The 14,797-nt window shown below is 42.9% G+C and overlaps 1 protein-coding gene across 17 annotated transcripts in view; it reads left to right on the top strand.

Annotated features, from left to right (window-relative positions):
• Positions 1 to 14,797, top strand: part of Trpm3 (transient receptor potential cation channel subfamily M member 3) — a 514,024-nt gene that overhangs the window by 431,360 nt on the left and 67,867 nt on the right. For 15 of the 17 annotated variants that reach the window (XM_076918422.1, XM_076918425.1, XM_076918437.1 and 12 more), the window contains 3 exons: positions 1,808 to 1,975; positions 7,285 to 7,425; positions 12,709 to 12,837. In XM_076918422.1, coding sequence (XP_076774537.1) covers positions 1,808 to 1,975; positions 7,285 to 7,425; positions 12,709 to 12,837 — 438 coding nt within the window. Of the gene's footprint in view, positions 1 to 1,807; positions 1,976 to 7,284; positions 7,426 to 12,708; positions 12,838 to 14,797 lie in introns of those variants that run through there. The other 2 variants (XM_076918470.1, XM_076918474.1) reach the window with 1 other exon arrangement.

Here is a 14,797-nt window from a genome sequence, read left to right on the forward strand (position 1 = left end):
CAGTTTGCACCATCTAAGCCCAGAATGAAAAGGTGCATGCACATCTTTAGCTATATAAATCAATTAAGGAGGAACATGTAATCAATAGTTTATAGTAATCGCCTTGGGTGTTGAAGAGACAGTTAAGGGACTTGTTCTTAAGAACAAGTTGAGTTGTAGATCTTGCCACATTCGTTTGACGTTTTCCAGAGGCTCTCAGGGCCCCACACATGCCAGGCATGTTCTCATTCTCTACCTTTGAGCTACACACTCTTTGCTCCTTCTAATCCTTTTTTTAAAATGATTTTTCTAGGAAAACATTGAAGTGAAAGGATTAAAAGAGGAAATAGATATAGATGATCAAGAGAAAATAGAAGAGTGTTGGTTTTGTTTCATTTTTTTATGATGCCAGTTTTTAATGATAGGTTTTAAGATGACAACATGATGCCTTACCATATACAGAGTATGTATAACTACCAGAGTCAAGCAAATTGGCATATTCATCATCTTGCAGTTACTCTTTGTTTTGCCTGTGGTAAGATTGGCTAAAATATATACTCTATTAACAAATTGTTAGTATGTGGTATGTTGTCATGAACATGTTGTTCATGATATGCATAAGCTCTCTTGATGTACTTACCCCACAATTCTGCATCCTACCATCTTTGACTGCACTTTTACTGGATCTACACTGTCTGTCATATGCTACCTTGCTTGTGGGCTCTTGGCCCAAGGTTACAGAAAGGGTTCTATGAAGTGAGTCGTGTACTACATCCCAGTCATGCTGCTAGTAGTGGCCGAGTCTGCCCTCAGATGGAGAGCCAAGCCAATTCTCAGCTCTAAGGACAGGGCATTATACCCTATGACGATTCCCAGCATGCCATTTAAGCTTCCCCAAACACCTATAATTCAGAATTATTTCTGTCCCCCCTGTTTTTGTAAGTCCCTATGGGTATTTCAGGGCCTGGCTGTCCCTGTAAGCACATGATATTCACTGACCCTTTGGGCTCTGTCTAAGTCCCTCCCCTCAGTGCAGTGTCTTCAAGAAGACTCCTCCTCAGGAGCCTTGTACAGTAGGGCCATTTTAGAATTGAGAGAAGATGAAGCAGTCACTGTTCTTTGATAATGGAGGAGAGAGCTCTGCCACAAGAAAGTCTATACAATGAGCATCCTGACACTGAAATTCACATGCAGTGTTTACAGTGTTTACACATGAAAGCAATGCAATGCTGGTCTTCCTGGGGCTTCTGTGCAAGGAGACCAACTGTTCTTGATGAATACAGAGATCTCTGGGGGATGAGTCATTCTGCTATACGTTACCGAATGCCAGCAGAATATTGTATGGTAGATAAAATGATTCTCTGCATGTGCCTTCAAGGTCAATTTAGAAACCATTTCTTTATGGAGATCATCAGCTAATATATCAACGTTACTTGATACATTGACAAATAAATGCCAGCACATGTGTATGAAGTGAATTTTACAAAACTAAGTGCTGCTTAATAACTAAATGGAAATCTTATATTTTTCCTCCTTGGATAAGCTCCCTTTCCTCAGTTTTCCCCAGGAAAGGAAGAATTAATAGGCTAAGATTTACTTGATCAAAATAAATAATGCATAGATGAACCAAAAGAAATCTTTTTCACATGTGTTTAAATTTCCAAATATCCACATCCTTGTACAGTAAATGTAACACCTATGCACGTGCATGTGTGAGCACACAAACACACACTCATGGGCCACATCCCAGGCTTTCTGATTCTAAACAACCACCCTAATCTTAATCCTTTAAATGTGATTATTATTATTATCATTATTATTACTTTAGGTAATTCTGGGAATTCTACTTCCTCCTTCAATTCTCAGCTTGGAGTTCAAGAACAAAGACGACATGCCCTATATGACTCAGGCCCAAGAAATTCATCTCCAAGAGAAGGAGCCGGAGGAGCCAGAGAAGCCCACAAAGGAAAAAGATGAAGAAGACATGGAACTGACAGTAAGAAAACACTTACGCAGTTTTTCTCCCTGTGGAGAATCCCCCAATCTAGTCAACTATTGATACTGCTGGGGTTCAGTAATGCTTGAGAGCAGATAAGGCTTCTCCAGCCCCCTGCTAGGTCTAACCTTGTAAGTGTTGAGACTACAACATCAGAAGTCTCCTCTTTGTGCACAAACAGCACTTTTCTAGGAGCCAACTGTATGCAAAGTCTTTCTGCCAATGGTGCCGAATAACAAAGCAATGAGATTCAATTTTCTGGGCAAGCATCCGTTTATAAACATGAAGATATGACTAGCCATCTTAACACATGAATGTAAGGGACGCCAGGAGTTGTGAGCAACCAGCTTTGCTGAGCTGGGAGCATTCTGCTGGTCAGAAGCTAAGGCTGTATCTGTCTTTAGGGTCAAAGTCACCAAACCAGCACTAATTGAATTTTGAGGTTTGTATGGAAAGCTTTTATTAGCTTCCCAGTACAATTGCAGAACATGTATGCTTTGTTCTGCAAAGAGAACAAGACAGCTATGCATGGAACTACCTCCCACAGCCCCCACCCGAGTGACATGACTGCCACTGGCTTGTGCCCAAAGGCTAAAAATAGCCTGCGATATTAAAGGGACACACAGGGCTTCGTAGCTTGGGAGAGCTGCATCAAACAAAAACTCTATAAGGACGGTTCTGAGGCTCCTCAATCTCCCTCATTGCCACTGGCTACAGGAGTAATGACCCAGAAGGATCTGTAAGAGGAGAAGATGAAAATTGGTTTGGTTCAAGTGACAAAAAGACTGCATGAGTCTCCTCCCTGGAATGACCATGGGCATGTTCCTCTTCCATACACACAGCATTCCTTTCCAGAAACCCCTTCCTAGAGATTTGATGGGAGATATGATCCTTCACTTACTGGATGAAAAGTCAACTTTTGTTTCAGCTCTCAGATCTCTGTAAAACTCTATGTAGGTATCTGTTTTTAAAACAAAAAAACAAAAAACAAAAAAACTGCCTTGGCCTGCCCTGCAATGGCAGCAGAAACTGCCTTCCCTGAAGATCATGTCATAATTTTGATCTCTGAACTCCTCAGATGAGAAATGATATTTTAATCATGGGTAGTGTTGATACTAAATTCCTGCTGGCTGTTTCAACAGATAGGTAGAGTCAGAATCCTGCCCCTTACCTACTTTCTTTGTGACCGTGAAGACAATTACATCCCTTCAAGAGTGGAAGTATAGGTTTGTCTGCCTCACAGGTGGTTATATGGTTTAAAGGATAAACCACCTGGGCCACGATTGTGATGTAAAATGGATAGGTAGATAGATAGATAGATAGATAGATAGATAGATAGATAGATAGATAGATAGATAGATAGATGATAGATAGATGATAGATAGATAGATAGATAGATAGATAGATAGATAGATAATGGATGACTGGGTGGGTGGATGGATAGACAGACAGACAGATGATACGTACATGGATGTAAACTTAGACTAACAACTAAACATTAATAAATGTTTGCTTATGGTGTTGAAAGTGCGGCACACTCTATCCACCCCCACTACTCATGGGTACACATCAAGCCTGTCGGGTAAACATTGTTCTACCTCACAGATTAAAAAGCAAGGACTCAGAGATTAAATTGCCCACATTTGCCCAGCTGGTTAGTTGTAACGGTGGTATTAGGATCTAGGTATACATGTTCCATTAGCTATTGTTATATATTTAACAACTTCTGCCAACTGTCAAGGGAGAGAGAGAATTCTTTTCTATTATCAGATGGCCCTGCTTAGTGGATTTTGTTTGCCACAGAGTAGAGAGCCTCTAAGGGATGCCAGGTGTCCCAGATCAAGTAAGGTGTGGCTCCCTCACAGGCATAAATCCTGGGAGGAGAGCCCAGAAGCTGAGTGGTATTTTCTGTGGCTGGGTATAAAGAAAGGAGCTTCCCTTGTCCCCTAAGAGCTTTAGGGACATTGACCCTTCAGGGAACCACTGTAAAAGATGTCTCCCTAGTTCCAGAGCACAATGGGCTTGCCAACTAGTAGATCCCAGCCAGCATGGTTCACTGAGAACCTGAGTAGGAGGGGTGATGATAAGTAGAAACCTCACAGAGAAGATTAAGGTGGCGAATTGTGGGCTACGGGCTTTCAGTCAGGGCAACATTGTCTTTGCAAGAGAGCTTTTTTTCGTGCCGGGCAGTGGTGGTGCATGCCTGTAATCCCAGCACTTGGGAGGCAGAGGCAGGCGGATTTCTAAGTTCGAGGCCAGCCTGGTCTACAGAGTGAGTTCCAGAACAGCCAGAACTACACAGAGAAACCCTGGAGAGAGAGAGAGAGAGAGACAGAGAGAGAGAGACAGACAGAGAGAGAGACAGACAGAGAGAGAGAGAGAGAGAGAGAGAGAGAGAGAGAGAGAGAGAGAGAGAGCTTTTTTTCACCCTGATGGCAAAGTCTGTTTTTGCTTCTCTGGTGAACATCTCACCCTAGACAGGATTGGAGAAAGGCTCTTGTTGACAAGACTATTCCCTTCATAGGGCTGATATTTGAGCTTCTAGCAAAACAAATACATCCTTTCTGAGACTAGGACATCCTTGGTTGCTTCCAAAATGACACCTAAGAATATCCAGCTACTACTTGGTCCATGTCTGTAGCCTTTAGCAGCCTAATTTACACCAGAGGATCTTTCTTCACGTTGACACCTGTCTCAAATCTGCACCGGGCAATCATATATTTGACCCTGTTCAAACCTCTACCTCTACTAGAAATTTTTTTTTGTTTTCTGTTTTAAACAGCTTTTTGATGTTTCTTTTATACATACATGGCCCTGTTAAATTCTGCTTTAAGCAATGTTAAGGGAAAGGTTTGACCACAGGAAAACGAAATCAACAGAATCAGCAAATTAGGCTGCCAAGGCTGGAGCTGATGAAATGGCAAGCCTTGAAAAATAAAACTTTACAAGTGTATCCTCCCCTGAGTATGTGTGAGTGATACAGGAGAAAGCAGGATGCAATGCTCTTGTTTCACCTCCACAGCCAATAAGTGTGCCAGCCTGAACTTAAGCCTAAGACAGTCTCAGCTCATGCAGAGGTCCAGGGCTTTGCTAGGAAAGCCACTGCCCCTAGAGTTTACCCCAAGATGTCACTCTCCAGGATACCTAAAAAAACCTTAAATCATCTTTACTTTCACTCCATCATGTCCCCAAGTGGCACTGTGATACTGGGCATAAAAATAAGCAGGACAGGAAGAGAATAACTGTTACATAAATTCTAGGACAAATATCTCATACAATCAGGGTCTCTTGAGGCCAGCAGCCAAGTTGATAGGACTCTCCTGTGCTTAACCCATCAGAATATTGATTCTATTCACTGATGGATGTCATAGCCATGTGAAATCTTCCTATCCATTAGCTCAAGGCACCTTTCTCTCCAGGATATACAAAGGAATGGGAGTTTCTTCCCCAGAAATACTACTGGATAAACATAAATCATCTTTGAGTATCATACAGTTGAATGGACTGGCTATAAAGAAATCATGGAAATACTTGGAACTAACATTTGTATGTGTTATGTCAAGTGATTGAAAAAAAAATAAACCATGCAGTGGTTATCCCTGTCTTCAGTGTCACTGCAAATTACAATCATTGCTATAATTACCTCTCTTAATGTGAAAGTCATGGGCCAAATACTGTGTCTGATCCCAAATCCTTGTCAGTTCTGAGCAGCTATAATGCCTTAACCTATTCTCACATATGAGTCTCAGGTTGGGAGGTGGGGCAGGAGTGTGGCTCAACAGGTAAGAGAGCATGTTGTAAAAGCTTGAGGACCAGAGTTCAAATCCCAGACCCAGGCAAAAAGCCAGCTATGGTCACATGTGCCTGTAATCCAGTGCCAGGAAGGGTAGGCAGAGACCAGAGGCTCTCCAGGATTTACTGGCCACCAGACCAACTCCAGATCCAGAGAGAGATCGTGTATCAAGGGAATAAAGGGGAGATCGATACAGCAATACACATACCTGATACTCTCCTCTGGCCTCTGCATGTACATGGGTACATACTTGAACATACATCACATGTTCACCACAGGTGCACAAAAAAAGAAAATCCAGTTTCTCCACATTGTAGAACTAACCTTGTCTTACAACAATATTAAAGGATTAGAAGTCTGTACTTTGTCCTATTATAGATTCTCATGGCATGCGTCTTTCTGGTGAGGGACTCTTCAGACAAAAGTATCCAAGAAGGTCCCAGTTAACTTTAAAGCCTACCTAGTAGCTCCTAAACACTGTATTAGGTACCAGACGTAACTGCGTAAGAAAGGACCATAGCTCAATTTATGGCTGAAGAAAGCAGTTCTCAGAGGAGTTAAAACCACCTTCCCAGGAGTCCACAGACTCATCTTGGAACTTCCTCTCCTATATGAGTCATCCAAGACCTAGAAGCCTTCACTATTAGGCTCTCCAGCCATCTCTGTGACATCCTGTTGCTTGCTACCCAGGCAGAGTGTGTCTTCCTGTTCTCAGATTCTGCTGATTTTGCAATATTTGATCATCATTACTCATATGGCTACTGTTGTGATGGACGGCAGAGGAGTCCATGTTTATAAAGATCTCCAGCAGTCTAGGGATGAGGACCATTGCAGATCAGGTCTACCTCAAATCCTTCCCCTAGCCCACCTGGTTGCAGAGAAAGACGCTGTACCCAGGAGTTACCATAAAACTGATAACAGCAGTAATTCTGATCTCATGGGGTTTTAAATGGAGGGACCAATGCCTGTGTTTTGGTATGGGTAAAGATATTTCTACCCTAACTAAACTCCAGGCACTTCAGATGACTTACTACTTGAATATTCCTGCTCTTTGGATATATGATGGACTCTGGTCCAATCGATCTTTGACTGGAGAGTCAGTAGCACAGACATAGACAGAAATTGAATCCATATCTAGTGTGTCTCATATACATATTGGAGGAAAGTAACAGAACTGGGGCAGATTCCTGTAGCCTGGCCTTCCCAAACACCACTTATTATCCCTTTCAGAACTTGACATGTATTCTACTGCTTACCTTAGAAGGTCCAGATTATAAAAGAAAAGAAAGCTCAAAACATATTCCCCAAGCCTTCCATTTTCAGCAGAAGAATCACGCAGTTTATACTAATATGGTGCAAACTCACACATAGGAAAGGCATGCCTTTATATGTCTGGGGTGTTGGGCTTATACTCTTGGGTTCTGTGAGCTCTTGGGTGCCATGAGGATCCATTCCCCCATCTACAAAATGGCCTAAAGAGCCCAGCCATGATGGTCTCTGTTCTCTACCACTATAGGCAATGTTGGGGCGAAGCAATGGGGAGTCATCCAGAAAGAAAGATGAAGAAGAAGTTCAAAGCAGGCACAGGCTAATCCCCGTGGGCCGAAAAATCTATGAGTTCTACAACGCACCCATTGTGAAGTTCTGGTTCTACACTGTAAGCACTTTTCCTTCTCCCTTTCCAAATGGCTAGCCACAGGACAGGGTGTCCCTGGCTCAGGCACCTGTGTGGCTTTCACTGAGCAGTGTCATGAGTATCACATGTGCAGGAATGCGAGCTCATTGACCATGGTTTTCCAGTAGCTTCCCAAGATTTGTGGACTTTGGTAAGCAGCTTCCATGGGCTGCCTTTCTCCTTGCTACAGATGGTAAAGGAACTGACAGGGGTGAGGAGTCATAGAAACAGATGTGAGATGTGTATGGGTTTAGTTCAACCTGAAAACAGATGTCTATTTTCAGAACACTCTCCTTTTTTGAGATCTAGGACAGAGTGGCCATTACAGGTACCCATCCTGGGCTTCAAGAAAACCTTTGGTAGGTCAGGTTGAAACACAGTGTAGATATAGCACCTCTGGGGACAGACAGTGTCTATAAGTCACAACTTCCAACCTGTCACACTTTCTCACTCAGATACAATTAAACAGCACGCAGCTAAAAGCAAGAAAACCTACAGTCCTGGCAAGCGTTCTTCAGGAATCACACCCTACATACACTTCCTGCCTGCAAAGCCATGGGCTGTCCCTGAAATAGCATCTGATGTGGTAGAAAGAGACATAGCTGGGTTTCTTTTCTCCTTTCTGATGACATTGTCCAGTGGTTCTCAACCTTTCTGAATGCTATGGACCTTTAATACAGTTCCTCGTGTTGTGGTGGCCCCCAACCATAAATTAATTTTGTTGCTACTTCATTAACTGCAATCTCACTACTGCCTTGAATTGCGATACAAAAAGCTGCTATTTCTAATGGGGTCGTGATCCGAAAGTTAAGAACCGCTGAGGCTTAACATGAGTTGTTGGCCTTACCCATCTCTAATTCTGTCCAGCCCACTAGAGTGACATAGATAAAGGACAATGTGTCTGTATTTTTAGACTCTCTCACAGCCAGCTGCAGAGCAGTCATTAGAGTCAACGACAGGATAATCTAGGTCTGAGCACAAGAAAGCTCCAACGACCACGTAAGTTGCTTCCTGTGCGGTCCAGTATGCAAATATTTAACACTGCCTTGAAAGAAAGAGTCTGCACCCTCCACACTGGTGATATTTTAGCTAGGATAAATCCTTGTTGTGCAGCAGCGTCCCTGGTCTGCACCCACCAGATGCCAGTAGCACACTCTGTCCTTTATGGAGGACGGCCAAAATGTTTCCAGGCATTTGTAAGATTAAAAACTACCGATGGTTAAAAGTCACTACTTTAAAGGATGATCTTAATGGAGTATGAGAGACTACAAAAAAAAAAAAAAAAAAAACCGCAAATATTGCATGTATATTCGTTTTTAGTAAAACAGAATTTCAAATGCATTGACATTATGAAATAATCTCCACCACAGAATAGCATACATTCAAATATCCAGTTTATGTTTTCACAACGCAGCAGAGCTGTGACTTCACATAGGTCCACCCGCGTCTCTCTGTGCTGTGTGACACCAAACAAGTTACTTTCCCATTCTGTTCATCCCTTCTATAAGATAGGGATAATAATTCCACCTACTTTAGGAAGATTAATGTGTTGACGTATATAAAACACTCACAATAGTCTCTGGACCCGTAATTTCAATGTGAGAGTAACTAGTCCTATTCCTAAATGAGTCACATTTCAAAGAGGTAATCAATGCCAGAGTCATCTGTCCACTCAACACCACAAGCATCACTTATTGAGCAGCTACTATGTTTAAGCAAGGTTCCAGATGCTTTCCAAATGATCTCCCTAAGGCTGACAATGGCTTCATCAATAAAACATCTGTACCTCCTTTTCATGCCCACATCTGCCCTTCTCCTTCTATTCTTCTGATTCAGTTAACACAACCAAAAATAGATTAAAAACCTATAGCCAGAAAGAAACTCTGCTCTTAAGGTCTACAAATTAAAGCTCATTTCCTTTCTTTCTTCCTTTTTCATTTATTCTTTACTGCTGTGCCTCAAATCCAGTGCCTGAAGCATGATAGGCAAGTGTTATACCATCACAACCCCAGCCTGATTTTCTTTGTCTGTTTTGTTTTTACCTTGAAAACAAAAAGATTGAAATGGCTTTTTAAAAATAATAGAATAGTTGGTGAAATATGAAGTTCAAATTTCAATGTTTATTATACCTGGACACACATGTGCTACAACAAAAAAAAAAAAATAGTTAATTATGAGCACACAGACAAAAACAAACAAACAAACCCTCTTGGCCTACACAACTTTAAAGATTCATCCTGTGACCTTTTTGCAAATGTTAACCAATTCCTGGTCCGAAGCATCGGAGAAACTGGTGGGAGGAACTGTGTAAAGAATTAGGCATCTCTCGAATGAACACTGACCCCACTAAGCCTTCCAAGGCATCTGTCTGCCTCAGCTTCTTCATTGGTGCTCAACAGTCCCACCGTTTTAGTTCCTTGATCCTCTTGGTCCCCACCGACTCAACTCAGACAAGTTTTAGCCCCATTGCTTTTGCATCACACATACCCTGGCCAGTGGCTCTCAGCCTTGGCACCTCCATAGCAAGATCACTGGAATCACCCACTGCACTTTTGGTTTTGAGTTTTGTTTTTGTTTTAAGCCAGGGTCTCACTCAGGCTTTGCTCAGCTTCTCCCAGAGACCACTAGCAGGTCACATGACTTACACGAGATGTCATGTATGAGCTGAAACTTAAACCCAACTTACTCTGCCTACCTTCCTTCCTCCAAATACATTAGACATGAGTACAGAAGATACACCCTCTTAGAGAAGGTGTTAAACTCTAACATGAAGGATATCTGAAAAAAAAAATGAGTCCATATGTCTCTGGGTGAACATGTGACAAGAGGAGACAATACCTTGGAATATTTTGCACTAAGCCTCACAAAATATTAAAAACCAGGGCGTGTAACAAGATTCACCCAACCTCGAGGCAACAGAATTTTATTTGTTCAATAAAAGGAAAGAAGTGACCAGGATAGAAGCAATTCCAGGCCAAAGTGGGCAGAGGGTATTAAACAGTCTCACCCACTGACTACCCTACTGCCTTCTCTATGTGTACAGGAGTGCAGAGCGGAATTAGTGTGGTCTTGATTGTAACCTGAACCCATGTGGGCCAAGTCAGACTTGGAACCAATGTTTAAAGAATACCTCTTTCATGAGAAAACCCCCACGACTCACGGGTGATTCTGACATGGGGAGGTGTGGGTGCCTAAGGCAAAGATTAATGTGGCTGTAGTTGTGGGGATGTAAAAATTAAATCACCCTGGTGGAGAAGAAGCTCAGCTAACCCTCGGCAGCTGTAACACTCACTCTGTCATAGTCTGATTGTTCCAGATGTGACATTGTTTACTTCAGATGAATGAAGGACTGAGAAGTAGCTCTCCGAAATAGAGTGCTCGCCTATCATGTATAATCTCTCTCTCTCTCTCTCTCTCTCTCTCTCTCTCTCTCTCTCTCTCACACACACACACACACACACACACACACACACACACACACACAGAAAAAGAAAAATCTGGAAGGGAATTCTGTGCCGCAGTTGTACCTGGGTATGTGTCAGCAATATAATAAGGAAATCAGGGTTACCTTTGATTCACATTAAAAATCTATTCAAGTTATAAAATGAAAGAAGGAGCCCATTGGTAGATAAGACACCATCTCTCTGGTTCCATATCTCGATTCCGTTAGCCAGTCTGTGGCTTCTGCCACATACTTTTACAGCCCCAAGGTCACCCAATGTCTTCAGCTTCTCATATCCTCAGTCCTCCTGCCCACAGGCTGCCCTGTACCTTGCCACATGACCCACCAAGAAATGCAGACTGAAATCGGCTCACTCTGGATTCCCAGTCACAGCCCCCGAGGCCAGTCAGGGCTTCGCTCATCTAGGCACATTGCCTGCAGGAGGTTTCGCTCATGTGCCATTCCCCTTGGGGTAAATTTTCTACTGCAAGAGTGCCACCAATTCTTCCCTTCCCACTGACATCACTGAATCTTTCAGGAATAGACTCCAAGCTTTGGCCCTGAGGATTGTCACCCATGACTACCATTTCAGGCAGTCAAATGAGGACTCAAACTCCAGATGCTGGAGCCTCAGGAGGATTTGATCCACTCTGGTACACAACAGGCCACACACCCCAAGCCTTCCCATAAACTGCCTTATTTTCTCTTGTTTTATTTCAAAGAAGCAGAAAGCAAACTCAAATATTCCAACCAGGGTAGGGCAGGATGACAGTACAGTGGAAAACAGGTAAAATCCTCCCTAGGAAACTGATCACTTCAGGTCAAAGACACCAGGGAGACATATAAACTCAGGAGAACTCAGAAATGGAGCCTTGAGATTAAATCTAGGCTACTTACACTGTAGTTTCACCAACTTATAAGTACCATCTGTGTCTTCCTTTCTTTCTGGTAGACATTAATCTACCTGGGAACTATGGGGGGGGGTGGATAAGTATATATTCATAATGTTTTAAAGATAATTTTTCAATTATAATTTAAAAATAAATAACATTTTAAAATAAGTATCACAATCTCATGGGAAGCCATGCATAAGCAAGATGTTCATGCATAAGCAAGAACAGCCCTGATAGGCCAGGTTCTTTTCTAAGCCAGAACTCCAGAACACATACATAAACATGTACATACATACACACGAACACACACATGAACACACATACACACAAATACACACACATGCATATACACACATGCACGCATACACGAATACATACACATGAACACACACACAAACACATGCACATGAACATACACACACTGAACACACAGACACAAACACATACACATACATGAACACATGAACATATACACACATGAACACACATACACACAAACACACACACAAACCAACAGCTGGTGATTGGCACACAGATTCATACATGGTAACACAAAGATGCAAGGTTGGGCCCCAGAGGCACATATAAGGGTCGAAACTAACATACATACACATTTTTAAAACTTATGTGGGGCAGAGATGGCTGAGCAGGTAAAGATTCTTGCCATCATCCCAGTGGCCTATGTTTGATCCTCAGAACCCACACGGTAGATGGAGAGAAGCAACATGTATGAACTGTCCGTGGACCCCCCACAGGAATGCACACAGAAAATAAATAAATACTCTTTGATATTTAAAACTGTAGATCTCATTTGTCATGGGTTCCCTGCTGACTGACCTTAACCTGTGCTGCCACAGTGCAGCGCTGTGGCCCCGGGGCCCTATCCCCCAGGCCTCTGCAGTTAGACTACTGTGTTGTATTCCCTTGCAGCTGGCATATATTGGATACCTGATGCTCTTCAATTACATCGTGTTAGTGAAGATGGAGCGCTGGCCTTCCACTCAGGAATGGATTGTCATCTCCTACATTTTCACTCTGGGAATAGAGAAGATGAGAGAGGTAACGACATCGTAAATGAAAATGGAAGGGAGATGTTGGCTCATCAAATCTGAGGAGGGAGAGCCAAGAGGAGAGGTTGGGGTCCAAATTGAGCCTCAAACTGTGTTCTGGAATGTTGCTGAGGGCCGCTGCTTCCCTCTTTGTCAAACCTAGAGAGGTTTCCTAAGGCGATTAAGTCTGTTTCCTGCTCGCATGTCTTTTGCCCCAACACATCTTCCATTAGCCTTTGAAATCATTTACACCTCTGTCTTCTCATCCCTGTGAAAGTGACTCTTTTTGCTATTCTTAACCCCCATGTAACCCCACCCCCCTTACTTGGGATCTCCTTGGACGTTGTCCACCAGTCCAGTGTCACCTCTCCAAATGTGTTTCATCAACTTGCTGTCAAGCCCAGTTCCTTGAGTTCAATGCCCAGAACCCACATGGTGAGCAGAGAGAAACAACTCTGTGTGTATCCTTTTATTCAGTTTATTCTTGAGTTGGTTTCTTCTTGATGTCTATCATGCACATGCTGGGCCTCTGCCAGCCTTCCACCCCTAGGGGGCGCCATAGAGGTTGAACACACAGTTGTGGTATTTCAGGTTGAGGATGTACTAGCCTCTCTCCTCACCCACCTCCAGATAGCCTAAGAAATACCACCCCTATATAACATGTTTGAAGTTAAAACTAACCACATGGACAGGATCTTATTCAGTGCTAAAAAAAAAGAAATGAACTGTGAGGCTACGGGAAAACGTAGGTGTGTATTACGAAAAGAAAAAAAAATCTGAACAGGATACAGTCTATATGATTCCCGACATGAAATTCTGGGGAAACTTATGGAAGGGCACTATGGAACCAATAAGATTGGTGGTTGCCAGGAGTAGGACTTTGGAATGATGGTAGGTGAAGCCCAGGGCTTCTAAGGGCACAAAAATACTTTGTATGCTATTCTAGTGATGGATTCAAATCATTCCACATAGGTTCAAACCCATAGAATGTACCCTGATGTGGACTGTAGTCTCTGAATGATAATGTGTCAACATCAAATCCCCACTTAAGCACCTTTGTAGGAGCCCACATTTACCATGGAAAGCGCTTTCTGCATACTTAAAACTGCTCCAAACACTTAAGATTTAAAAAAAAGAAAGAAAGAAAAGAAACAAGAAAAAAAGAAAACGAAAAAGAAAAAACCCCAGCTGCCCTTTAGATTCCAAGAGCTTCTAAAATCTATGTAGTCAAGAAAAAGTCCACAAGAGGGCGCGGCAATCCTGCTCAGTGCTCTCCACAAACTCCCAATCTCACCGGAGAAAACCTGCAGGGAAGGCCAGCTTGCAAGGTGAAGCACTCACTCCTCTGCAAGTTCCCTGAAACTGCAGTGAGTGGGCGGGGCCTTTTCAGTAGGAAAGGATCCTGTCAAGTCTGCATTGCTGGGAGCTCCAGAACAATCTTGCTTTCTTTATTACAGTGGGTGGGTACCGAAGCGGGCAGGGCCGGTTGTTAAAACCCACAAGCCCACCATTGTCACCCAGACAGCTTCATAGATTCTCGCCCTATTGAATTTCATCTCTGGAATGTTTTCCAAAGAAGAAAGATGTGGTATCTATTAAATTTATTGCATTGAGATTTACACACACACACACACACACACACACACACACACTTTGCATTTGGCACCTTTCTCTGGAGCTGTTTGGGTACTATTTTTATTCTAATTAGCATGCCCCCCCCCCCCCCCATCCCGGAAGCTTGAGAGTGGTATATAAGTCTCATCTGACTGGAGACTGGATTAAATGACTAAGGGACTAAGGGAGGGAGATGTCTTGCTTTGCTGCGGCCAATTCTCTGCACTGGATTCTGCCATTCATAGGGCCTTCCGTTTCTTAAGCAGTAAGCTGAAGAACAGTAATAAATTTGCCTGGGACTTTGTGTAGCTCTGAGAACTGAGCCTGCTCCCGCTAGAGGCCCTGCCGCTGTGTGA

The sequence above is a fragment of the Arvicanthis niloticus genome, chromosome 1, assembly GCF_011762505.2.
Source record: "Arvicanthis niloticus isolate mArvNil1 chromosome 1, mArvNil1.pat.X, whole genome shotgun sequence".
NCBI classification, from domain to species: domain Eukaryota; kingdom Metazoa; phylum Chordata; class Mammalia; order Rodentia; family Muridae; genus Arvicanthis; species Arvicanthis niloticus.